This window comes from Sturnira hondurensis, unplaced genomic scaffold (assembly GCF_014824575.4).
Source record: "Sturnira hondurensis isolate 20B ecotype Veracruz unplaced genomic scaffold, ASM1482457v3 Scaffold0001872, whole genome shotgun sequence".
In the NCBI taxonomy this organism is placed as follows: domain Eukaryota; kingdom Metazoa; phylum Chordata; class Mammalia; order Chiroptera; family Phyllostomidae; genus Sturnira; species Sturnira hondurensis.
In genome coordinates, this window is record NW_028074503.1 from 33471115 (window position 1) to 33497516 (window position 26402).

At 43.6% G+C, this 26402-nt stretch overlaps 1 protein-coding gene across 2 annotated transcripts in view; it reads left to right on the forward strand.

Moving 5' to 3' along the window:
• Positions 1-6166: 6166 nt before the first annotated feature.
• The window catches only part of SERPINB7 (serpin family B member 7), a 43017-nt gene continuing 22781 nt past the window's right edge, over positions 6167-26402 (forward strand). Inside the window, exon 1 of one of the 2 annotated variants that reach the window (XM_037035515.1) lies at positions 6167-6314. In XM_037035515.1, coding sequence (XP_036891410.1) covers positions 6231-6314 — 84 coding nt within the window. In that variant the 5' untranslated portion in view covers positions 6167-6230. Of the gene's footprint in view, positions 6315-25663; positions 25818-26402 lie in introns of those variants that run through there. The other variant, XM_037035508.1, reaches the window with a different exon arrangement.

Below are 26402 nucleotides of genomic sequence, written 5' to 3' on the forward strand. Positions count from 1 at the left end.
TCCTCGCCCCTCCTTCCAGTCCGGATGAAGGTTTCTTCTTTAACGCCTTGGTTGTCAGACTCCATACAGTTTGACTTTCTGGCAGTTCTGGTTGTTTTTATTTTTAAATTTATTGTTGTTGTTTTTGTTGTCCTTCTTTTGGTTATGCAAGAAGGCACAGTGTATCTACCTACGCCTCCATCTTGGCCAGAAGTCCTCACTGGCTACTCTAATGGGATCATTCCATAATTAAATTAAGATGGTCTCAGGCTGTGCTGTTGAAAACAATGTTTTATTTCTACATACATAGTCTTTTCTGATGAAGGAGATGAGTGAATCCATATACTCCCACATACATCAGATGACTTATGATCTACCTTGTATGGAGCTAGGTTCCCAGGACATCTAAGCTACAGTTTAGGAGAGTCAGTGACCACTGTGGTCAGATGGCCCATTGCCATGATGGTCACAAGAGCAAGCGGAATTCCACGCTGTCTAACAGACTGCAAGGTGTTGATAACAAGGAGCTGAGCTGTTCAGTGTTTGCTGGTTTGTTTGGACACCATCAAATCAAGTACAATTGTTAGGGATGGTCAAGGGATTTTGGCATCTCCAAATCAAAGCTTCGTTGCATTAAATAAGGTAACCAATTTGGCCAGTTATTCAGTTAAATCTTATTCCAGTTTTTCACTGATGTTACCACCTCTGTGTTGATCAGTGTGTCTTGAGCTCCCCCTAGTGGGTGAGACGGTAACAGAGATGTTTGTAATAAGGTAATCTGGGCTGTGGGAGACTGTGACCCCCTTAGCAATTAGAAGTACCAGCGCTTGAGGTATTACCACACGCCACAAACCATGTTAAGCATTTTACCAATTTGATCCCCATGACTGTATGTGATGCCACCTGGTCGCTGCGACTGAGACTTAGAGAATGTCAGTAACTTCCCCAAGGCCACACTGTTAGCTGCAGAGCCAGACAAGATTTGAGCCCAAGCAGCTCGGCTTTGGAGTCCATGATTAATCCTCTGCGGTGTTGCTATAATGCTACTTCGCACATTTGTGGACCTCGGAGGGCAGATTCGAGTGGCAATTTAGAGACTTGGGCTCTAACTCTGCTTCTGCCACAGCTGCTTTTAAAATCCTATGGTAAACATTTTGAGCTGATTGAACGCTAGTTTGGAGCCTGATATATTACTGCAGTTCCTTATCCTATCACTAGATGGCAGGCTTGATGGCAGGCGGCGGATGGAGGGTATGTAATTTGTAAATCTCATCTGGAATCTTACTGGTAAAATCTGTATTTTCTTCCTTGTATAATGCGCACTCACGTTTTTGGCACAAACTTCCAGGAAAAAAATCTTTTAATTTTTTAATTGAATTTTAATTTATTTACATTTAGATTCTTGCTTTTTGTATTATAAAGGAATTTCAGCATTTATTTTTTAACATATTATGGTACAAGAAATGTTATGGAACAAGTAATTACAAAGCACAAGAACAGGTACAGGATATTTCAGGTACTACCCTGGTATGATGCACACCCTTATGTTTCCCTCAAAAATCTGGGAAAAAAATGTGCATTATACACTGCCAAATATCGTAGTTCATGGGCTATTTCAATCGGGCATTATAAATATCTATTAAATTTATACTCATTAAAGTACTTCTACTTTGTACTTAACAGCTCAGTTTTGTCTTTTTTATTTGTTCAATGTATACATGCAATATTTGCAAAAAGAGTGTAAGTCAGACAGTGGGGAATTTGCTTCATTCATGATTACGTCTAGAACAGTATCTGGCCAATAGGGACTCAAAAAATATTCGATAATTGCTTTTCTTTCATGTTCTAAGCACCTACTTTTGAAAATTCCTTATATTTTGAACAAATTTTGGTCTTACAGAAAATTCACACAGTGAAATTTCCTTTCTGTCTTTCACCCCATTTCCAGTAATGTTAACATCTTACATAAACACAATACAGATGTCAAGAATAAAAAACAAACATTGGCAGAGTCTTACTAGTGAAATTACGGACTGGTTGTTTTTAATTTCTACCCATTTTTTCTTATTAATATCCTCTTTCTGTTCTGGGGTCAGACCCAGGGGTTCATGTTGCCTTTAGTTATTATTTCTACTTGGTCTGTGAAAGTCCCTTGGTCTTTCCTAGTCTTTCATGACCTTGACAGCTGTGAGGAGGCTGACCCATTATTTACAGAGCACCCACTGCTCTGGCTCTGGGCGATGCATTCCAGGTGCAGGGGGTGATGACCTTTGGGCAAGAAAACCAGACGTGTGACGTGGTGTTTTCAGTTTGCCATGTCAGCGACATTCACCTCACTTGGATAATTCAGTGATTGCCAGCTTTCTCCACTATCAGTTGCTTTTTCCCCCTTTGTAGTAAATAAATACACTTAAGGAAATTTTTTTAGATTTTATTTATTTATTTATTTATCTTTAGAGGGGAAGGGAAGGAGAGAAGGAGAGAAACATCAATGTATGGTTGCCTCTCGTGAGTCCCCTGCTAGGAACTGGCCTGCAAACCAGGCATGTGCCTTGACTGGGAATCGAACTGCGATCGTGTGGTTCTCAGGCCCGCGCTCAATCCACTGAGCTACATCAGCCAGGGCTTAAGGAGATTTTTAAGGTTATGCAAATCCTGTACCCCCTCAAACTTTTATCCACAAACTTTAGCATATATTGTACATCTATCACCTGTTGACTGTTTTCCAATAAATATTTTTTTACTGACATGTAATTGTATCTCTTGACTGGATATTTCATCACATATTTTTAAAGTGAGAAGCTATATTCTAAAAATAAATTGGAAACAAAATGTCAACAATAGTCAATGGAATAGGACCTACATTCTTGAATCTGCTGAAAATATAAAGAGACTTGGTATTTACAAAAATTTACCCAATGGTATAATCATTACAAATTATAAAGCATAAATCATAAAAAAATAACTCATTACTAATTTTCCCCTTAAATGTTATCTTGTTAAAATTATGCCAATATCCTTCCATAATTTTTCTATGTATATATTTTGCATATATTTAAATTTCTATTTTAGAAAAGGTCATATTACATATACCAGGTTAAGCTTGATTTTTGGTCTTAACATATTTCGGACATATTTTTGTGTGCATAACTATTCTCTACAAAATAATTCTTAAAAGTCACACAGTATTCATTTGCAGGATACAGCGGGATTTATTTAAATAATTTTCATTATATATTTTTCCAGTTAGTTTATTTTTAAAGTTTTAAATGCATGAGATGATAGTTTGAGGTAATAGTCACGGGGTTACTCTCCCCCTCGGTTCCTCCCCCCAACCCTTGGGACTTTCTATTCACCTGCCTTCCTGAGAGAAGTCTACACTTGTGGGACAAAGACATTGATGAGGGGTTTCGAGGAATTTCCTAGACCACATCCCTGAGATTCAAACTTGAACTTGCATATACCTGAATTTGAAAGAGAGTAGGGTCTTTGAATTTACCCAGTGTGGCACTGAATAGGCAGGGGTGAGCGGTCAGAGGAGCAGAGTTTGTGGTCAGCTTGGTACGTGTTTCTGTTGAGCACATATACGGAAGGGTGACGCACTTTCAGAATGGTCTGGGAATCAGCGTTAGTAGACACAGCCAGAAAGTGTCATTCCGAACTGGGCTTTCCAATGGATGCTTCACGAGCAACACAGGAGAATTTCCTGTCCAGATTCTTTGCACACCTTTCTATTGGGTTGTCTTTCCTTTTGCTACTGATGTGTAGAATTCCTTTACACATTCAGATGATGGATCTTTGTCAAACATTTATTGCAATATGTTCTACCAGTCCATGGACTGTCTTTCCACTTTCTCGAAGGTGTCTCTTTGATGACTAGAAGTTCTTAATTTTAAATGAAGTCAGTCTATCCATCCTTTTCTTTATAACTCGTGTTTTTTGTGATCGGTCAAGAAATTTTTGTCTATGTCAACTTAACGGAGATATTCTACTTTGTTATCTTCTAGAAGTTTTAGTGTTTGTTTTCCATAAGATCTGCAATCCATCTGGAATACGTTTATATAAATGCTGTGAATTATGGTTTAAACTTCATTTTGAAAGAAAAGTATGGATATTCAGTTGGTCCAGAGCCATTTGTTAAAAAGATTCTTTCTCTCCTCTTCCCCCGCAAAATGGTGCCTTTGTTTTAAGTCAAGATCAGATCGATTGATCTGTTCCTGGCTTTTCTCCTCTGTTTTACTGGTCTATTTGTCTATCCTGCCGTCTTCTCATTCTGTTAATTTAGATTTTGGCATCTGCTAATGTGAGGCTGCAGCTTTATTTTTATGCTTCAATATTTTTCTCTTCCCTTTCATATAAATTTTAGAATTGACTTGTCAATTTACAAATACACACATATAAAAACTTGCTGGATTTTGTTTGGCATAACAAAAAGATCTGTGGAAAAAACTTGGGGCAATTGACATATTTAAAATAGTTTTTCAATGCATAGACATAATACATCTTGCCATGTAAGTTTTCTTTTATTTCTCTCAATTATATTCCTCAGTCTTCTATGAGGAGGCCTTACATGTACTCTGATTTTTGGATCCCTTTATAAATATCATCAATACTGACATTTGCTAAGTTAGCAGTACAAATGTCAGGGCTGGAGATGCGATTCGGAGTCATGGACAGAGCTGGTGGGGAGAACTCACGCCTGTGTTTTGATTGTGTGTGTGTGTGTGTGTGTGTGTGTTTGTCTTGTGGCATTGGTCGTTTTCCAAATCCTTGAGCTGATTCAGAATACTAGGTGGCCAGGCACCAAATCCACTTTTAACTAGAATAACTGTTTTATTCACCAATTTATAACACAGACTCTTTGGGAAATGGAGTCTTCTAAAATGTTGCCAATGGTGTATGTATCTTGGAATAAGTTCTAGTACCTTTGGTTTTCAAGACCATTTTGTCAGGCAACTACTGACTCGAAAGATGTGTTTCATCGTCTCTGGAAATCCGCCTTCAGGGCTTTCTGTCCTGATTGTCCAAGTGAGTTTCTAGGTCCCGCTCTGCTAGGGGTCTGCAGCCACAGTGGAGCATCGTAGAGAGGCACCCTTGGGCAGTCTTGCTGCTTCCCTCCGTTTCCGCCCTCTTTTTCATGTCTAGGAGTGAAGAGTAGGGTCACCATGCCTCCCACCCTCAAGGTCACTGCTCATGTGATTGATGGATTGGTGGATCTTTGTAAGTAAACTATTAGTAGTTAAGTTTTGGGGTTATCAAAAGCTATAGGAGGATTTTTGACTGCAGGAGTGAGTGCCCTAATCCTGTCAATGTTCAGAGGTCAACCGTGTATCCTGAGTGCTTTCCACAGATTGCCCATGACCCTCTCAACCACAAATGCACTGACATTCTCTCCATTTTTCAAACGAGGAGAGTAAGTCAGGGAGAGGCTGAGCGGCTTGCCTCGGGTCAGCCGGGTGACAAGGCGAGGAGCTGGGATTTCCCACCACCCCACACCTGCTGTGTTATGCAAGCAAAATGCACTTCCCAGAAGACATGTCCTGATGTTTGGTTCAGGGGACGTGGCCTGCGTACCTGTGTACCTGGCCTGTCAGCCCTTCTCCAAGCAGCACACTGCCATGTGTTATGGACAAAACCATCCTTATGTCACCAGCTCATTGTGAGATCTGGAACTGGAGTCACTTCATCTTTCAGGGACACTCTTTGAACCCTAACGGCAGCCTGGGAAGGGATAAGACCCAGGCATGGACCTCTGTTCTGGACGGAGGACAGGACCGGCTGACTTCTCCACCTGCCCCTTGGCCTCTCCTGGCTCTGGCTCACCCTCAGGGTTGCCTTCTCCCTGCATTCTGTTCTGCTGGCTCTGATTTCCGACTCTTAACCTATAATTGCCCCTTTGTCCAGATACACACAGTGTAGATGGGCGTGTGAAAGGAGAGTCTTTCGAATGCTTGGCTTCTGTGGGCTATTGGGTTTGCTTCTTCATGAACTGGTAGCAGGACGACTAACACCCACCACGGCACTGCTGTCTGCTTGCGGCTGAGCAGGGAGGCACCACGAGCCCCCCACAGCTGGACACTGAAGCCACCTGGTGCCTCTTCCCTGATTTGCCTCTGAGTGCCGTCTAGGAGAGGGGCGGAACTTCCACGGGTTGCTGTCACTGCTGCTGCTGTGGCTGCGGCCAACCTCTCCCTTGGGGTTGAGCCAATGGGACGCCTGGGACATTTTTCCTGAACCTTGGCAGGGGTGAGATGGGAGGGGTGAGGAGTCTTAGGAGGGAGGAGGCAGAACCCCTGAAGTCAGCAGTGAAGGCCTCCGAAGCGCTGTGGGAAGAGGTAAGTGGCATTCTCGCACAGGCTGGGTTATTCTTACATCTTCTAGGCTTCTGAGTGTTCTCAGGCTCCCCAGGGTTACTGAGCAGCCCCTGGAGCTGTCTGAGGGAGCATTCAGCTGCCTTCAGTAACAGCGTTGCCCCTAATGGCATGGCTACAGCCCCCACCTCGCTGTCAGTCTCTGCCCCTCTTCTCTCCTGGTGGCTCCTGGGTGGGGAGGAGCCGGCTCTTGACGGTCAGATACCCCCTTGCTTGGTGAGACCACAGCCTCCTGCACTTCCCAATCCCACTGCTCTTCTCTACACACTTGTTGTAGAGTGATCTTCGAGGCCAGAGAGAAAGTGGGTGGCAGCATCTATCACGACGGGCAACACATCGGATATGGGAAACCAGCACTGTTCTTTGCCTTAGGTGAAATACGCCTGCCAAGTGCTGAACAAATCCTGATGCTGATGAAAGATAACTTGCACGCTGAACACATTCAGGGCTTCTGTCTGAGGTTTCTATTGCTGGGAGTCACAGCAATGCTGAATCAACATGCATGGATGAATGAAATGAATGGAATTTTACAAGCGAGTCTTTTCTATTTTTTTAAATAGTAAATGAGACCTAAAACCCTGGTGACAAGTTATATGTCAACTCCTAGGTCAAAAACAAAACCAGAGACCACAATGGAATGATGGTAATAGTGCCCCCCAAAGTCTGCCACCTGTGAGACATTCCCTGTTGATTCTATTTTCATTACTATCAATGCAATTTGGCAACTTTAGCAGCAATGGTGAGAGGTCTGAGTTGGTAGTTGTTTTTTTCAGTAATATTAGACACTTTTGAGTACTTGATAAACTTATTCAGAATCAAAGGTTCTCCAAAATAAAAAGGGCAAAGCTGGGCACAACTGAGCTTTGGACTGTCTCTGTGCTGCGATTGTCTTCTTCCACAATAATCCACTCCCTGGATGCCTCTGCTGGTGTTCTGCACTCAGTAGCCGTGACCGGGACAGTGGGCTTCTCACGGGACCCTGTTATGGGGCAAGACACAGAGGAGAGGGAGGTGGACTGTGTCTATTTGTGAGGCCCTAACACCTGTGGGGGTTAGAACAGAAACAGTAACAACAGGAAGCCTTGCCTTTCATCACAGTTTTATCTGGAATTTTTTGATTCAAAGTCTGTGGCAGGATTTCCAACGCTAACATATTATTAGAGAAAGTTATACTCATACTGGCAAAATTGCCCTGATTGCTCGGTAGGAATTAAGTAAAACTATTCGGGATTATTTTCTCATAAAAAGGTGTCAAGTCTCCTGTTGGTCTGGAAAGTGCTCTAGAGATGTGTATGGGGCCACGTGAAAACCCGAGTCTCGCCCAGGGAAGGGTGCTGTTGTCTCCCATTCAACAAGTGAGCGGAGAAGGCTGGGTTCAGGTTGGCGGCAGCGCAAATCCAGGTTTCCTCCTTGTTCTTTGAGAACTAATCTGCTTGTGTCCCTGTCTGAACCTGGTTGTGTTGCCTCAGGTCATGCTGACCAGAACAGCAGTAAAGCTGTCAAAGTTTTGCAAGTGACACTTTGTGGGCACCAGTCCTGTGGTCTTAGAGGCCCCTGGGAGGAGTGAGGTCAGGGGTCAAGGTTAATGCTGGTCAGGGAGCAGTTCAGAGAGAAGCCTGAGCCAGGAGAACAGCAGTGCTGGTGACTGTCTGCTCCTGAGCCTTCCCTCTGGCCCAGGGGACCGCCCTGAATTGTGTCCTTCCTTCTGCCCAAGGAGTTGGAGCATCATCCTCACTCCAACACCCCCAGGACCCTCCACCTCCCAGAAGCACTTCCGGAGTACCTCCAGCCATCACTTTGTAGTCCAGTTTTCAAATTTACTTGTAAGTCATGGAATCCGGTGGGGGAAGGGAGCAGAGACAATGGCTTAGTAATTTCCTTGTGACCCAGTGTTTAAAGCAAGGCATTGAATTGAAGGTGGTGTTTAGAGGTTTCCATTCCCACCCCCCCCCCACTTCTTGTGAAATGAAGAAACACACTCTCTTCACTTTTCACTGTTTTTCCCCTTCTCATTTCCCACTTGTTTCCAAATTTTCTTTTTTTAAATTTTTTAAAAAGATTTTATTTATTTATTTATCTTTAGAGGGGAAGGAGAGAGAAAGAAATATCAATGTCTGGTTGCCTTTTGTGCGGCCCCTGCTGGGAGTTGGCCTGCGGGGAACTGGTCTGCAACCCAGGCATGTGCCCTGACTGGGAATGTTTCCACATTTTCTTTTCCTGGGAGAAGTCATGAGAAATTTTTGGACTGGAGGAGACATGAATAGGGACAAAAATGAGGGATAAAATGAGGCGGATCCTAGAATCTTCCATCCCTTTGGTATGTAATTAGGCCCCTTTAAAGGCGGACGCTGGAATTTGCAGGGTAGCTGAGTGAACTTCACCTGCAACAACATGACACTGAAAGGGGAGTTAGAGAGGCAAACGCTGCTCCGTGGGTCTTCACTTTGAAGTACTTTAACCGTCCTTGTTTGGGTATTGAGAAGAATTGCATCACTTCATAAATGAAGAAGCACCCAGTTCTCTCCATAAGGTTGTTATTAGGGCCTGCCAATACGTTCTCACCCAAGGTGGAAACACAGGGTAACAGATTTAGTGAGATAAATGTTAGAGACCTACACACGAACTTTTGGAGTTGAAAAGTAGAGGGATGCCTTTTTGTTTTTATAACCCAGTACACAGGGATCTTATGCAATGAGCGTGTGCTGGAAGGGGTGCAAAGGGCAGACCAGAGATGTTTTCTCACGCGTGTTGTTACCTGCTTCAGTGTCAAGTATGAACTCCGCTGTGTACCAGGTCACATAACATCACCATGCTATCGCGCTGTGTGGGTGTGTGGGATGTTGCAGCACGCTGTTTAGGGATGCATTGGTGTGTGTGTGTGTGTGTGTGTGTGTGTGTGCGTAGCCTATAGTGACTAGACAGCATTAAGTGAGCGCCGGTTGGTGAGTGGTTTGTCCCCAGACTCGCCTGTGGGACCCATAGAGGTATCCAGTGACAACACTCAGATGTGACAAAAAACTCAACCCAGTCTCTTGTTTAAGGTTTTTAAAGCCACGCAGCCATTCATTCCTTTATGACAGGGTGGGCTGGGGCCTCCTCTTGGTCCCATTTGAAGTCAGGGTGGGGGATGAGCAGTGGTTCCTGCCTCCACGCTGTGCATCCTTTGAGGGGCTGGCAAGGGGATTCTGGGAGATGAGAAGGCATCGAATGTCCAGGTCCGTTAGACCCACCCTGAGGCTTCCTCCTGGATTCCTGTTCTACATTTCGGACTTTGCCAGTTGTTTCCAGAGTCCTGGGGTAGAGTGTGGGTGTGCATGTGTGAAAAAGAAAGAAAAACTTACAAGGACCCTCTTTGTAGCTGGCATTATTGTAGGGTAAAAGCTTTCTCCTTAAATTCTCTCTCTCTTCCCACATTACTCCCCACCACCATCTGGGAAGTTTCTGTTCCAGGTTCAGAGTCAGTAAACACCAAAGGTCCGTGTGCCTTTTGTAGGAAGATCAGTTGGTCATCAGCTACACGGCGATCTAGATTGTGGATTTCCTGGTTCTTATAAAACCAAATGACTCTCTATCAAATCCATGTCATCCGTTAGAAGTGTGTACCTTTGCATAAATAATCAATAAGCTTGAAATCTTAATTTTCATCTGCAAAATAGTAATATTGGTGCTGATGAGGGTCAAAAGAGAGACTAATTTGCTATTACTTTTTTCTAGATTTTGTTGGTGCAATGGTTTTAAGATGTAGGGTCAGATACAGAACTTTCAGGAATCAGCTGTGTGGTTTGTCAAAGCCAAACATATTTGACCCCATATTTGACCTCCAGGGTGCCATGGAGGGTAGGGGTTGGCAAACTTTACCTCTTGGTCTAAACTGGCTTGCCATTTGGTTTTATAAGAAGTGTTTTATTGGAACACAGCTATGTCCTTTGTTTAATTTTTTTTTTTTTGCTATGCCTGCTTTCAGGGTACGACTGAAAAATTGAATCACAGCAGATGGCTACATAGCCCGTAGCCCCCAAATCGTTTGTTACCTGTAAGCAGAAAGCATCTGGCAACCTCTGCTCTCGAGAGCTCCTGATGAAACACATTCTTGAAACTGCAACGTGTTGCTTTAACTTTCACATAATCGTAAGCACTGGGCACTGCACTGGGCAAAATAGCAATAGGGCTTGCTTTCAAGTTCACAGTCTAGTTTGCCTTCTTGATAGGTTTCAGTCTCTGAGAGATCCTGTCTTGTTTGCTTGTCCACCCCTAACTGGCTCCCTCAACTACGAGTGGCTTTACCAGGAGGGTGTGTCGCTCTCATGTTCTAATAATTGTTTCTTCATACCTGGGGTCACAATGCCACATTCTCACAGCATTCTTTCTCTCTCCTTCTCTCTCTGCTCTTACACACACATACACATGCTTCGTACAAACGGCCACCATCGACTTCAGCATACAGAGCCGACAACAAAGAAAGGCATGACCTATGTGACCTCCACATGTTCACCAATATAAAACCCTGGAAATCTTTAATCATATCATGGCCGCGACTTAGCCCAACAGAATAGCCACGCCCACGACAGAACACCACCCACAGGGATTAGCTCTTTCCCTCACACGTGTGTGCACTTCCTGGCTGGTGAAAGTGGCAGGTGGGACTTCCGTTTCACAGTGAACAAATGCTTTGCTGTCTGGAACAGATTGGTTAATACAAAGCGAAGCAAAAAGTCATGACCTTCTTTCTTAAAGATGCTCCCTGGTTCACTGTCACACTGAAAGCTCTAACCGCCGTCTAGAAACTGGTTGTCACGGGCCGTGACTCATCACCAGTCTCAATTCTTCTTGTCTGACCCTTGGAGAGGTGGCAGTTGACCATGGAAGGATGCATGGGGGACAGTTCTCTGGGGCCTGGCCCCCCCCCCATAACCAGATCCTCCTTGTCTGGGTTTCTAATGTACGCAATATAAAGCTGGAAAGAAAATAGTCCCAGGGGTCCCAGTGCCTGTGTGGGATGGGCCCACTCCTTTCCAGCACCCCTCCCTCTCACCAGGAAGACGAACACTAGAGGATTTGGCAGAAAGCCACGTCTTCAAAGGCATCTTCCCAGGGTCCACATGCATTTAGTGCAAAGAGCAAGCACCTTGCTGAGGTCCGGGTCTGAGAGCGTGTGTATGAAGCCTTCAATATTTAAAAGAGATTTCAAAGGTATGCCAAAACTGGAGTGGAATCAACATTAGATGTGGACCCACTTCTTGGTCAGTGGGTAATCAAAAGTAATTTTGATCGTGCCCCCCAATACCATTGTCACTGATCACATGCATGCGCACCCATGAGACAGTGCTTGCCCCTCCTGTGAGCCGTGCCTGCATCCTGTTTTAGTCTCTGCATCTGCTCTGCTATATCCTATTTCGTGCTATGTTATCATGTCTTACTGTATTTCACTTGAGAAATGCTAGCATCCATCCGCTGAATTTATTTCATTTCTCCCAATGGCTTGTGACCTGAAGTTTGAAGAATCATGTTCTTCATGATAATGCACAGTAATGACTCCTGCCTCTTAACACTGACAGGTGCGCAACAGTACGTATTTTCCTTCACACAGAAACACGACTCAGGGACATAAGTGGGAGCAGCGGGCTCTCTGGGTATACTCACTTTTTTTTCTTCCACAGCTGATTATTTTCAAATCTTGATTTCCTTTTTATTTCATTACCCAGCTCACCTCTTTCCTTATTTTTCCCCCATTCGGACTCTTTAACTTTATTTTTCCTGCCTTTGACCACTAGCTCCATTGGTCATTTGAGGGGCAACCCTGTTCTCTGCCCCGAAAGGCTGCCTGTGCGGCCCTGGCTGCTGTCTGCCCCTCCAGGCCCGACCACGTCCAGGTTATCTCATGGGTCTAGGTTTCTCGGTGATCTCTGTTCCTTGGTTGTTCAGACATTACCCCCCTGGGGCACATTTCGTGCTGCCTTGTACTTGCTCATCAGTTGTCTCCTAGCCCAGACTCTGGGGGTCCACTGAAGAAGATATTGTATCTTCCTTACCGTGGTATCCCTAAGGGATGGCATCGGGCCCATCACCTTGTCGGCCCTCGATGTAAATCTGTTGAGTCAGTGAGTGGATGAATGTTGAATCAATGGTGGTGGAAAGATGCAGGATTTGCATGGGCAACTTTGTTAAAATAAGTTTTAGTATAGTTAACACTCTTCTTTGGCTTTGTGTGCAATGCTAAAATGTCCGTGGAATTTCCCCCTGAAATAAGGCTGTGACGTTTTCCTCTTCTCTCTGGTGATACAGGTTTTGTATCCTGACTCAGGTCTCACCTGCCCAAGGCACGCCTCTGTTACTGAGTCCAAGTTTCTGATGGTTACGTGTACCAGTGGGGTCAGGCCAAGGAGACACGGCAGCCTCTTTGGTGTGTTTACAGGCAGAAGGGCACTGGGAAGAGATCATGTTTATTAAGGATTTTCACTTTAGGCACATTCCTGTGTCAGGAGTCTGATCTTCATGCTTTCCTTGGCATGGTTTGGACCTGTGTATTATGGCTGTCTTGGCCTGTTCCTGTGATTAGTAGGTGCATGCAAGCAAAAATTTGCCTTGTTCTCCAGTGTATCAAACATCAAAGAAGAGGTGTGCTTCCTAATAATGGCATTTTAATTTCAAATGTTATATTGATTTACTTGGATTAATCCTCTATCACTGGGAAGTAATTTAGCAACATTTTGTAAATTTAACTTTTCCACAGTTGATGAAATTCAGCTAACTCATCATGGGACATGACACTTCTCAGAATAGTCACCAACAAAAGGAGATCCTTTTGTCCCCTTTCGTCTCTGTAATTATATTTATTGAAGAACCATTCTTAGTGTCTATCATGCTAGGATAGAAGTTCTCTTAGCGACACAACAGATCCAGACATTGCCTTCATGGAGCCTGGATTGTAACAAACATTCAACAGATAAGTAGATACAATTAAGATCATATTCACATGTCCTTGTGGGGTAAGAGTTAGATACATACTGTAGGGGGTACAATTCAACTCATTCCAAGAGTTAGGAGGGAGGAAACCATAGCAAGAGTTGAGAGATGACAAATGGAAAGACCTGAGATATGTTTTGGAGGAGGAATCTGTAGCATTTGGCAATGGATTGAATAAGAAGCAGTGGGGATGGAGATGTCAAAGGTCACTCTCAGATTTCACACTTGCACAGCTGAACTGATGCGAGTTCTGTTTCCTGAGAAAGGCAAGTCTGGGGGGAATAGCAGGTTTGGGGAAAGATCGTGGGGGCAGGTGGGCAGGTGGGACATTTGAGATGTCTCTGAAATGTCACGTGGGCAATGGAATAGAGGAGATAAAGGAGAGGTTGTGTCTGGAGAGGCAGAGGTGGGGTCCTCGGTGAGGGGTGGTCTGGAAGTGATGGGAATGGGTGAGGTCTTTTGGAGCGAGAGTGGGAGGAGAAAAGGAAGCAACAGTTGGAGCATAGAGGGAACAGAAGGAGCCAGTGGTGGAGGCTAAGAGGACGTGGTATGGGCTCTGTCTGATGTCCATCCCCCTCTGGAGAAGACGTCGTGGCCTTTGGCAAGTGCAGGAGACTAAGTACCAGGAGGCCTGAGTGTTGCTGATACATCGCACGTTCACTTGTTCTCTGGTTTTGAGCATTTGCTCTCTTTCCAACCAAGTGCTATGAACACTTTTCTTTTTAAACAGGCATGTACAATAGCAGTTTCATTAATCTTTGCCTTTTCATGTACCAACACATAGGGAAAAAGTCCTTTAATGTGATGGCATATTTCACGACATTCAGCAACATATACTATATAGAGTGGTCTTTATGTCTCAATGATCAGGTCTTTGGTCAAAACCAAGAGTTATATAAATATAACAAGAGGATGTTTTTAATTAGACATTGAATTAGTCCTAGACCCGTAATATAAGCAGATAATTGTAAACTAAGAATTTGATGAGATTTGTTGGAGGTTAGGTTGTATCCTTATTTTTAGATTATATCAGAAAACCGTGGAGGGTGTTGGGATTCAGCAACTGTGGTCTGTTGTTAAAATTATCCCATCGCCTTGGGGTCTGGCCATGGTTAGTCCCAGACTCACTTTGCCGTCATTAGTGGAAAGGACTGGAGAAGCGGATGGAAACCCTGCTCTAGGAGGAGACTGCGTGGCCTCGCCTCTGCTTTCCACATCGCAATGCTAACGTAATTTTTTCTGAGACCCTCCAGAGAATTGTTGAAAATTTTGCCACCTTTATGCAACTTTGTGCTTCAAACTTTTCTGCCACTAGTTCATTTTTGAGCAAAGACAGATACTATGCTAACAAGTGGAAGCAACCAAGACATCTCTCAGACGGAACTTGGGTCACTGGAATAAACTGTTGGTAGGGTTTCTGTTGTTACGACTTAAATATTTAAAAATTTTCAACTGAAAGTTGCTTTATATTTGAGCTGGTCTAACATTTAACATTTAAAAAATTGGAAAATAATACCCTTTAAATTGCTGAAGGGGTCTAACATAGGCTTTTATTATTTTAAAAGCATCCTGGTGGAGTCCCAGTCAGAAGCTGAATCTGGTGATACTCAGATTTCATCAGATGCTTGATCTAATGCATGATTACTGGCCCCGAATTTAAGTAGTTGGTGTGAAGGCATTATGGAACTATAACGCATTTATGAAGAGTACTTTAAATCACAGAAAGTCAGGGAAGGAGATGAGGGGCTAACACACTTGAACGAGGTGAGTTTTGGCCTTCACACTGATTTTGGTTGAGTGGCAGCAGAAATGACCGGCAACTGGGCAAAAACTACTGAAGCTGCCTTCCTTTGGTAACGATCATGTCCTTTGAATGTCCACTCACTAATTCCTAGACCAAGGACTCATTTTTGATGACTTCGATTCCAACACCTCCCTGTGCTGTGCTTTGAGAATTCCATGACTCGGGAACGTATTCCAGGCCAAGGGAGCCAGACAGGAACAAGTCGGACCTGTGTGCCTAAGTGGGTCACTGTAAACAACCGCCGTGTAGTACAATTACAATTGTGTGGTGTTCCCCAGTTATGAAAACAGAAACTCTGCATGCCATTTATGTGGCATGATGTAGATTGAAGGCAGGTCCGAGAGTGAAACTTACCCAACCTTCGGCGTAGAAAGAAAAGGATTCTCCCAAGACTTCGAGTCCAGATTGGTGGGGTTTAGACTAATTTTCCTCAATGACCTATGGACTCCATTAACTAATCTAAGAAGATGCTCAATCTCTATTCTTTTCTAGCTTGTACCTTTATTTCTCTACATTTGGGGTGTCAAAGCCAAATTTACTTTCTCTCTGATTCATATTCAAGTAACCATTGAGTGACTGAATGGTTTGGTTCTTTCCTTGAGGAAGTCGGGCTGTGCTTGTTTGAGTGCTGGATGTCTCTTTCCATCTTTCCATCCTACACTCTTGGTTTCCTGCCCCTCCCAAGCTGCGGGCTGAAGTGCCCGGAGGACCCTTTGTACCAGTCTTCCAGGAGGTGCTGTACCGCTCCCCAGAGGCTCTGCTCCTTAAAGTAATGCGTGACTCCGCGTGGCTTTAAGTCACAGAAATTGATGCCACTGTACATTTTATTGGGAGTTTTTTCTTGAAACATAAGTGTAAAAATTGCTGTGGAAAATTTAAATAAGTGAAAATAGTCAAGAATGTTTTGAAAACATGAAGCCATTTTGAGGGACTTGTCCTATCAAATGCTGAAATAATTTCTATTAAATAGTTTTAATTGATTAAAAAATGGACCAATTAATGGAACAGAATATAGCTCAGAAATTTATTTATGTAGTTACAATTTAGCTTGTGATGAATGGGAAGCATGCATAGTTGGGGGAAAGAGTTCAAAGAAATAATAGTAGAATAATTGATTATTACTCTAATTAAATATGTAGATTTTTACTTCATACAAAAAATTACAGAAGGAAATAAAAACAAACCAAATTAGCAGAAGACATGGTCCGTTAGGCAATGGATCTCAGAGAAGAGGAGTTTCTAAGCATACGCGCAGAAGAAATCATATTTTGAACTGCACATAAATTTGAAATAGGAGTGGGGAGGAGGGAGGAATGACTGTGTGGAGCACAGGAGGTGGACATTCAGGGCACTGAAACCACTCTGTATGGTATTAGTTTGGTGGCTACGTGTCATGCATTTGTCCAGACCCGTGGAACGTACAACACCAAGAATGAACCCTAAGGCAAACCATGGACTCCGGGTGATGATGGTGTGTCAGCGCAGGCTCATCAGCCATGACAGATGGAACGCTCTGCTGGGGGATGTTTGTTACGTGGGGGGGCTAGTGCATGTATGGGGCAGGGGCTGTCAGGGAAACCTCTGTACTGCCTGCCGAGTTTTGCTAGGAACCTAAAATTGGTCCAAAAAATGAAGTTTATCAAAAGCTAAGCATTTTTATTCTGTGAATTGCCTATTCATGTCTTTTCTACATTTTTTTCTGCTAAGGTTTGGTACTTTGGGGTTCCTCATGCTTAAGAGTTTTTACATAATAGAGATATAAGCCTTTGTGGTGAGTGTTGTGAATATTTTCTCTAGTTGGGCTTGGTTTTGGTGTTTTCTGACATACACAAGTTTTATTTTTTTATTTTACATTGTTTTTAACTTTTCTCAATTACAGTTTACATTTAACATTATTTTGTATTAGTTTCAGGTGTACAGTATGGAGGTTAGACAGTCATATACTTTAGTGTATGATATTTCCAGTGGCCACCTGGCCCCATCCATAGCTATGACAACATTATTGACTGTACTCCCTGTGCTGTACTTACATCCCCATGACTGTCCTGTAACTACCAATCTGTACTTCTCAGTCCCTTCACCTCCTTCTTCCAGTCCCCCAAATGCCTTCCCCTCTGGCAACCGTCAGTCTGTTCTCTGAATCTATGAGTCTGTTTCTGTTTTGTTTATTTATTTATATTGTTCTTTACATTCCACAGATAAGTGAAATCACATGGTATTTGTCTGACAAACACAACTTCTCATTTTTATTTTGTAGCAAAATGTATCAGTCTTTCTTTTTCTTTCTCTGGATTTTGAGCCCCAGTTAGGAAGCCTTTTCCTTCACAGACGTTAAAGAGTAATTGACATACATATTTTTTTTTTCTAGTACATCCACCACGATTTTGTTTGCTGCATTGGATCCCTAATTCATTGGGAGTTTGTTCCTAGGTATGGGTGAGATGTGGCTACAACTTTATCTTTTCTAAATGGCCACCTAGTTCTCCCAGAGTTTTTTACTTAAATATCCATCTTTATTCTATTGATTTGAGATGTTGCCTTTCTCACCTCCTGACTTTCCATAGGCATTTTGGGGTGTAACTCTGGGCTTTCTACTGATTTTTGTATGTTAGTTTTATACCTGTTACTTCACTGAATTCTTTTATTGTTTGACTTGCTTCTATCATTAATTACTATGGTTTCCCACGTATACTCTTACATCTACAAATACAGATAATTTCATTTATTATTTTGATTCCCTCATTTTTTCTGATTGACTTGCTAACATAGTCACTGCAATGCTCAGTAGTGACAGATATCAGGTGTCTTTTTATTTTCTTGTGTTTTTAAAATTTCAAAATTATGAATGGGGTATTGAATTGTGTCAATGGCTTTGTCATCTTCTATTCATATAATCATAAGAAGCAGTTCCAACTGCTTCTCGTTTGAAAAAAGCACAGACTTTCCGAGTCCTTTGGGGATGTGCCCTTCATGACTCTGGTGACCCTGTCAAAAGGGGGAAGCGACATGGCACAAATACGTGGGAGTCAGTCGGGCCCCCAGGATTTAGAATTCTGGTGGAAAGATGTTCTAGGAAGTGCCAGTGATTGCCTTCCTTTAAGTGTGTGAGGAGAGTACTGTGTCATAGTATTCATTGCCAAGTGAAAGCCAAGTTTATCCATTTCAAAACGAAAAGAGAAGGAGGAGTGCAGAAGGCAGAAAGAAAAGAAAGAGAGGATAAATAGGGACATGTAAATAAGTGCTGTAGACTGACTGAATTCCTTTATGCCCTACCCATCATGAAACAACAGAGAAAATGGCAAGAAGTAAAAATAGACCTAACATTCAGAGTATTTAGAATGAATTAACCATGACACAACATGTAATTAAGTCATGGAACTTGCTAGTACGAGATTTTATTCAAATAAATGACGTAGATGAGAAGGATTAGATCTCATAAATACAGTTTATATCCAAATTTCAATCTCTGCAATTCAGAACAAACAAATAGACACCAAGCAAATACTTAAAACACGAATGACTTTAGCTTTCAGGGGGTATTCTGATATATTTTAGGATGTGAAGGGAATTCCTCTTGACTGATGTTTTATTGCTATTCTTATTGCTGGATTTTAATAATTACCTCCAACAACAGTGCTTCTGAGTAAAGGACAGTCATGAGGGAATACAAGTTTGTTGCTTTTCAAAGATGAAACTCAAGGAAGTAGTCATGTGTGTATTTTAACAATTAGTTTTCCTCATCTTAATCATGCAAAGAGAAACTTCGGGGTGGGGGAAAGCTGAAAAAAATCTTACATCAGTGCACAGAAGACAGTTTTCAGCCCATCTTTATTGCAGTTCCCCCACTCCTCTCACACTCTTGCTTCTGCCTCTCCATACCCTTCTGATGCCTTTAACTGTAGGAATTTCCCCAGGAGTCTTCCCAATGAGTGTTTCTCCTTCTTGCTCTGGACTCTTTGTCTGGGAATCCCATTTATGGTTTTAATGATAACCTATGTGTGAAAGGCCCTCAAATTAACATCTCTGTCACCAACGACTTTTATATAGGGGCCTGAATTTCCAGCTAGACATCCCGTGGGCATCTCAAATTCAATAAATCCAAAGCGGAGCTTATTATTTCTCCTCTCTCTGCCATGCGGACTTTGACTGATGAATTCTCTGTCCTTGTTAACCCCATCCTCATGCATTCAGGCAACAGAGCCTGATGTACCATCACCCCATGACACTGTGTTACTGGGTGTTTGCTAGCTACACCCAGGACACAACACATACGTGAATTCCCACAGGTTGTTACGGATGCTGTTCTCCTTGGAACGCTTCTCGTCTTTATTTTCCAAGTTCCAGATCAAATGCTCACTCATCAGGGAGGCCCACTTCCAACTAATTGTGATGTCCTCAGTGCTTTCATTGGCTTGCCTTTGTGCTGTGACACTTATTTTACTCTGGGTCCTTTTATTCATTGAATAACTTTGATTAAGGCTGACATTATCATATACACAGGAGAAGAAAGGGAAATAAGTCTTGGTTTCTGGCTTAAAGGCGTCTCCTAGTATCTAGAATATATAGCATCTAGTAGTTACACACACACACACACACACACACACACACACGGAACTCCCTTGTGAAATTTAATGAAATATTTTTTAATTTCTAAAAAATGAAAAAAATGTTCAGGTAGCTGCAGAACTACCACAAAAAATAAATAAAAATAAGGATGCTTTCCGAGATTGGCAGTCATGACATTGAAACTCTGTGGGAAAAACACCCCTCTCCTTGTCGTGTGAATGTGACCACGAGAAAGCAGTGCTGGCACCAAGCACCAGGGTTTCCCCTCCTTACTTAGAAACTCACCCCCTGGGGTGTGGGACACCCGCCGTCTGGAGCAGAGAATGACTTCGGGTCTAGGTGGATGATTTTGCTTTATTTCCTGGCCTTTTTGGGGGAAGGGTGAACATTTTAATTCACTTTATATTATGCCTTTAAAAAGAAGATATGGCTAGTGGTTCATGTGAAGATAATAACAGTAAAATACATTTCAAATGAAACCTTTATAGAAACTGTTAAAGATGGAAAATTCATTAATAGTAGAGAAAATGGGTCATCAGATGGCTTGGCAGTGCCCCAAAGTGCCTATTTACAGTAATAGTTCACTTCCTTGAGGCGAGGAACCTACAAGAAAGATGTGAACGCATGGGTCTTGGTGGGTACAGTGGGCAAATGAAGGACCACAAAGGAATCTCTGTTATCTGCCTGGTCTCAAGGAGGAGCAGCAGCCAAAGAAACCATATAGATGTTAAGCTCTGGAGGATGTAGGTGCAGCAAGCATCTCTGCTAGATCCTGGCAGTGAGGTGTAAGGACGGGGAAGGGACCTTCTTCCCATTTCTTCATGGGACCAGATGAGGGTGCTGACACCCTGCTTGGAGTCTGTGATGGCACTAGGAAATAGTACTCTTTGTGGGCACACTGGTGTGCTCTCAGTGGGCACCAGCAGCAGGGACAAAGGTGAGGGAGCCCTCCAAATCCTGGGGATGAGGATGCTGATAAGGGCCTCTGCATGGGAGAGAGACACTGAAGGCCTATGTGGCGGCCACAGGGGATGAGCAAACTCCACAGCAAGCATCAGTTCTGGGTAAGGGAGGGCAGGAGATGGTCAGATGAGCTTATTACAGCTCATGTGGCCCTATCTGTACTCATGAACTGGTAAGGGCCTTGGAAATTGGGGTTATCATTGTACGGCAAAGGAGAAGAATGTGTGTGACATACTAGTTCCCATGGCTGAGTTTCCTTCTCAGACTCATGCCATTTGGGGATGGGTTAGTTGGGAGTAAACTATAGTAAACACGGCGGTGGGAGGGTTGTCTGGATTTAAGTGGAGGGAAAAACGAAAGGTGACAGGGGCCTTAATTACAGCTGGCCCTGGTTGTTCCAGGAGGATTTTCCGGTGTGTACGTCACTCTGGCCCCTTGCCTTTTACCTACCGGTCACTTCACCACTTGGAAGTCCTTGGCCCCTACCGTAGGGAGTCTGTGGAAAGGTTGTAGATTTAAAAATCTTGCAGTTCCCTCTAGTCAGTGATAAGTACAATCAGAATCCAGAGAAGAGGAAGTCCATTGGTAAGCTTACATTTTTCAACAGAAAATTGACTGCCACCGCTAAGTCAAGATTAATTTTCAGACATTATTTGTGACTTTATTTTCCTCAAACATTATATTACTCATAAACCACCATGGAATGAGCAATAACTGCTCCATTGGGTTTTGGGTGAGGTCTAGGGTCCTGTCTGCCCTGCCAAAGGGGCCCAACTAGACCAAATTGAGAAGCAACTATAAGATGATGGTGCCTTCAGATTCCGATGGCTTTTCCGAATAGAGTGAGTGTTGGCTACGCTTTAGAAAACATTCCGCTGGAAGAACCGGGCCTGCTCTTCCTTCTGTGCACGGCAGATGCAGGTGGGTGCAACTCCTAGCACAGCGATGTGATGCTCGAGCCAAGACTGGAAGGCATGCCCCTGTGTGGCCTGTTCTCACGGCAGTGACTGATTGGTCCTAACCTACCTTTGCCTACACCTGGCCACTTACAAGGGGAAAACCCTTCTGAGTGAACTCTGGTCCGTACCATCCAGCAGGGAGGGTCTGGGTGTTGCAGATGCGACTTGCAACTACCAGGTCAGAAGGGTGGGGAAGAGGCTGGCAGGGTAACAAGAATGAACTAACATCTCAAGTTTCAGCTCCTATCTGAAGCTGCTTCGTGCAGGTAAGCATCCAGGTGAGATTACTAACCCGACAGGTAAGGCTTTGGAAAATTCCAAGTTCGAGAAAACAGGGAACAAGATGGAGCTGGGGAAGGATGGCGAACAGTTAAAAAGAGAAGTCACAGTCCAAATAGTTCAGGGTCCAGATGAACATCTGAGTTTGAGGAATGATGAAGATCCCATATTCAATTCTATTTTAGGTCCCTGTGCCAAGCCCTGGTGCACAGGGTAGGGCTGGAAGGAATTAGAGCCCAAGAGCTCAGTGATATGATGCAGTAAAATTTCACACCAAGCTCAAAGTCACTGCTGTCTTGCTTTGGTCTGAGGATGCTCCCTCTCACAGAGGGTATGTGCTTAGACAAACTGACAGACACTAAGGACCCTGATGTCTGTTTGTTTGGCTATATTAACCCATGAGCATCATAAAGAACAGAGATGGGCAGATTGCCTCTTCAAATCTGGTTCATACAAAGAAAATGGACCTCATAACGACCTTCTTAGATACCAGTTTGAAACCCGGTGCAAAGGCAAAATGCTCATAAGCTCCTTTAGGGGCAACCCTTGCTCTGAGTTGCAGTGAAACCATCCCAGAAGCTGGGTCTACACATCAATAAGCAGGTATCCAGGCAGGGTGTTGGCTGTACCTAGAGACAGCCTTTAAGACTTTGTTCTAAGGATTTTAGAAAAAAAATCGGTTTAGAAATGCTTGCTTGGTTTCATTAGATGGTGGCTAATCTGACTACCACCTGGCTTTTCATTGTTGACTTCCCAAGCACGTGGGCAAAACATTTCTTTTGTGAGTGAGGAGGGATCACTTTGGGAAAGCAGATCAGATTTGCATCATTGCTTCTACCAGATGCGGTGTGACTACATTATTGATTTCCATGTTCATACAGACTTCTCCCATGTCTCCTGCCTTAGGCGAGAGATAAGCTCACTACCGAATCTGGAGAAAACCAGAAAACGGCCAGTGACCACAGGCAGAAGCCTGAAATCTCTCCAGGGGCTTCTCTTGGAGGGGTTTGCCCTTCTGGGGAGGCAGCCTGTGTCACGCAGGAATTCTTGCTAGGGTTAGCAGTTGCTGAAGGGAACGCCGTGAGCCCTGGTTTCTGCCATGCGTCCTGTCAGTCAGTACCAATGAAACCTCTTGGTTTTGTTTGGCATTTTATTCCTGAGCTCACTGCCATGGTGCTTACCCCGGGCTAAGGTCCCAGCCCCTGCACCATCCAAACCTACTCTCAGGAACAGATCGATGACTAGTTACATACAGATGCTGTGATCCTACCTTTGAGGCACCTTATTTCTTAATATTTTTGATTGACTTTTAAAAATTATGAATCCTAACTTGAATATATCAAAGTGCATTCAATATAAGCCTGCATATTAACAAATAGAACATTGCCAGACCCTCTGAAGCCTCCCTCCCCCATCCTTTTACTAACAACATTCTCCCTCCCCACGGTAAGTAGAGACAACCATCTTCTTCACATACCCTGCCCATTTGCATAAGCATCCTTGAAAACACAGTCTCGCTTGGCTTCAGCTCCTCATGAGGGTACCCTTCTCTGCATCCCTTTGTCCTGATTTATCTGGTTCCTGTGCCTGACTTCTGACTGTGGCATGGGACCCCATGGCTCCCCTCATGGCGGTTTCTGGTATCGGTGAGCAGAGGGACATATTTTGGGGCGTTAGGGATGCATTCTGTGTGCTTTAAGGCAGCAAGAATTGAATGACCACGTGATGGTGTGATGGCCAGATTTGGGGTGCCTGAGATAAATGATTGTGTGGGGGGAGCTCTGGGAGCTGCGGTCAGAGGGAGGAAGCATCCCCCTGGGCATTTCTCTGGGACTGAGGGGGTTCCCAGGATACGGGACTTGCTAAAACCAGCAAAGTCCCAGGCAAATTGGGTCACGTTAGTCACCTCAGTCTTTCCCTTCACACATCAACCTCTACGTTGTCAAGCCCTCACCTCTCCTGGCTCTAATCTCTGCGCTTTCACTCACATCCGCTCTCAACTCCTACTATGAAAACGTTCCCGATGAAGCCAAGTATCATTTGACTCAGAGGGATGGAACTATTACCCTAAAGGGTTAATAGCAATAAAACTCCAGAATCTGGGAGGTAAACGCTGTATAAAAATGGCTGCAGGGATCCAGTATCTTATGTTGTAGGTGGTAACATATGATACAATATAGCGCATCTTATGTTGTAGGTGGTAACATATGGTGCAATATAGCGCAAGCTGTGGGAATGGAGGGCGGGCGTGAAGGATAAGAATCATTGAAGGCCTATCCTGCACCAAACACCGTGCTGGTGATTAGATACTTACACGCATACTTACGTATAGTATATACAGACAAGTAGGTAAAATGAGAATACAATAAAATTGATCTGAATTCTTATTTTATGGAGGAGAAAATGGGGGCTCTGAGAAAAGAAGTCACTTGGTCACACAGCAGGTAGAGTTGCTGAGCTTGGATTCAACCCCCATGTCGTATTCTGTCCTTCATCCATTTCAAGTTTATATCACATCTGACCTATGGAGCGAGGAGTCCAAATGAGGCCGAAAAGCACATCGCCCGAAACAGCAACCTCCGCCCCACCTCCCACTAGGCCCCGCACTTGACAGGAAGAGCAACTCTCAATTGCTTTCTTTAAATTGCTTTCTTGAGATATGATTGATTGGTGGTGATGGTTTCACAGGTGTATACCTATCTTCAATCTCAACCGCTTGTAAAATTCTTCCTCCAGACGTCTAAATAACATGCCAATGCTGGCCTTTCTTTGCTTTTTACTTTTGGAAACTCACTACAGACCTCCTTTCCCGGAAGGACCATGTGCCTCTTGCATACTCTGTACCCCACCCCACCCCCACAGTTTCTTCCTCAGACCACTACAGAGATATACCATAAGTTTTGTCCAGCTCACTACCTACTATTTAAGTCATTACAACTAAGAGAACATTATCTGCAGTTGAACTATAATGGGTGGTATGATATACATTTCACTGTGTAATCTTTGTTTTCCCTGGAGTTACTCATTATTTTTTCATTGTTTTGCTTTCATTGTTCCCATCACAAATATGCTTTTTCTGACGGAGGCAGAGGGCTCTCTGGATGTCCAACGTGGCTAACACATCTGTCCCTCTTGTAGAACATTCGTCTTAGAGAACTTCAAGTGGTCAAGACATAAAAATAGAGTGTTAAAACATACAGTTAAAGACAGGGTGAGCAAATGCTTGTGGAAGGATGTGTGAGGTAAAGTCGGAAACACCATGCAGAGTAAAACCTATCTCTTCTGCAAGGGTCAGCTAACTTATCTTCTTCAAATCCAGTGGTCCCCAGGTCCCCAAACAGAGCAGGGCTTCGCCACGGCCCACCCAACCCCCTTCTCCAGGACTTCCCTCTCCTCCTTTCTCCAGGACTGCCCTGAAGCTCCTCCGTGATCGTTGCATTCAGACACGCTGAGAAAGGAAACCTGGAAAGTGAGGCTGTGATGTGTTCCTCCTTAGATGCCAGAGTTGGAGGAGGAGGAGGAATTGAACAAACAATAACAAAAATCAGTGACTGGACTGTAGCAGCATGCCTCTCCACACGTAAATGCTAGTTGTACCACAGTGTATGCACATCTACACACCCTCTGCGAAATTACTTCGTGATGTTACTATCAACTGAAACAACATTTTGTGCTGAAATCTGATTTATTAAAAAATATCTATTTTGACTTCTTCAGATTGGATCTGTGGCTAATACTTCACCCACGTCTTTTAATTTGCTCTAGGAAGGGCCTGAACACAAGCCCTTCTTAATGACATTACTGAGAACTACCACGGCCATCACAAAAGGCTGCAGGGAGTGTCTGAGTCAGAGGCTTTATATCTCAGAGCAGTGCAAGGCGCTCCTCAGACTCACCCAACCAGCTGCCAACTTCCTCTATGAAGAGAGTCAGGTAAATATTTCTAAAGCCTGCCACTTAAAGTCTGGCCGGACACTTCTGAGAGAGGGAAGTGAGTGAATTATGGGGGCTTCTCTGTATCTGAGAGTCTAAACTCTTCAAACCACATCAAAATTGCTGCCTGGTCCTGTTCTCAGGTTTTCTATGGGACGGCTGTGTCTATGACTGTCTCCATGAGGTGACCCTGGGAGGCTGGTGCACACACCGGGTGGCGGTCAGAGACCCACGGGACACTTCGTGGTGCATTCTTGGAATGGTGAACAGCATTTAGGGAATGATGTACAAATCTCGAGTCTATATGTCCAGTGTTCTTATTTAAGGCATTGCAGGTTGAAATATACTAATTTTGAGATTAGAATTGAACTCTTTTAATTACATAGTAAAGTGCCCATCTCATTAGGGATTTGTCAATATTTGAAACCACATTTTTAAATAGAAATAGAAAGCTTTGAAAGTATTTCTATAGAGGAGTCACTATAGCATTCCACTTAACTTACATGATGACAATTAAAATTAAACACGTGAAATAGTAGTTATTTATTTTTCCTCTAATATGTGTATTTTGGTTGGTTACACAAG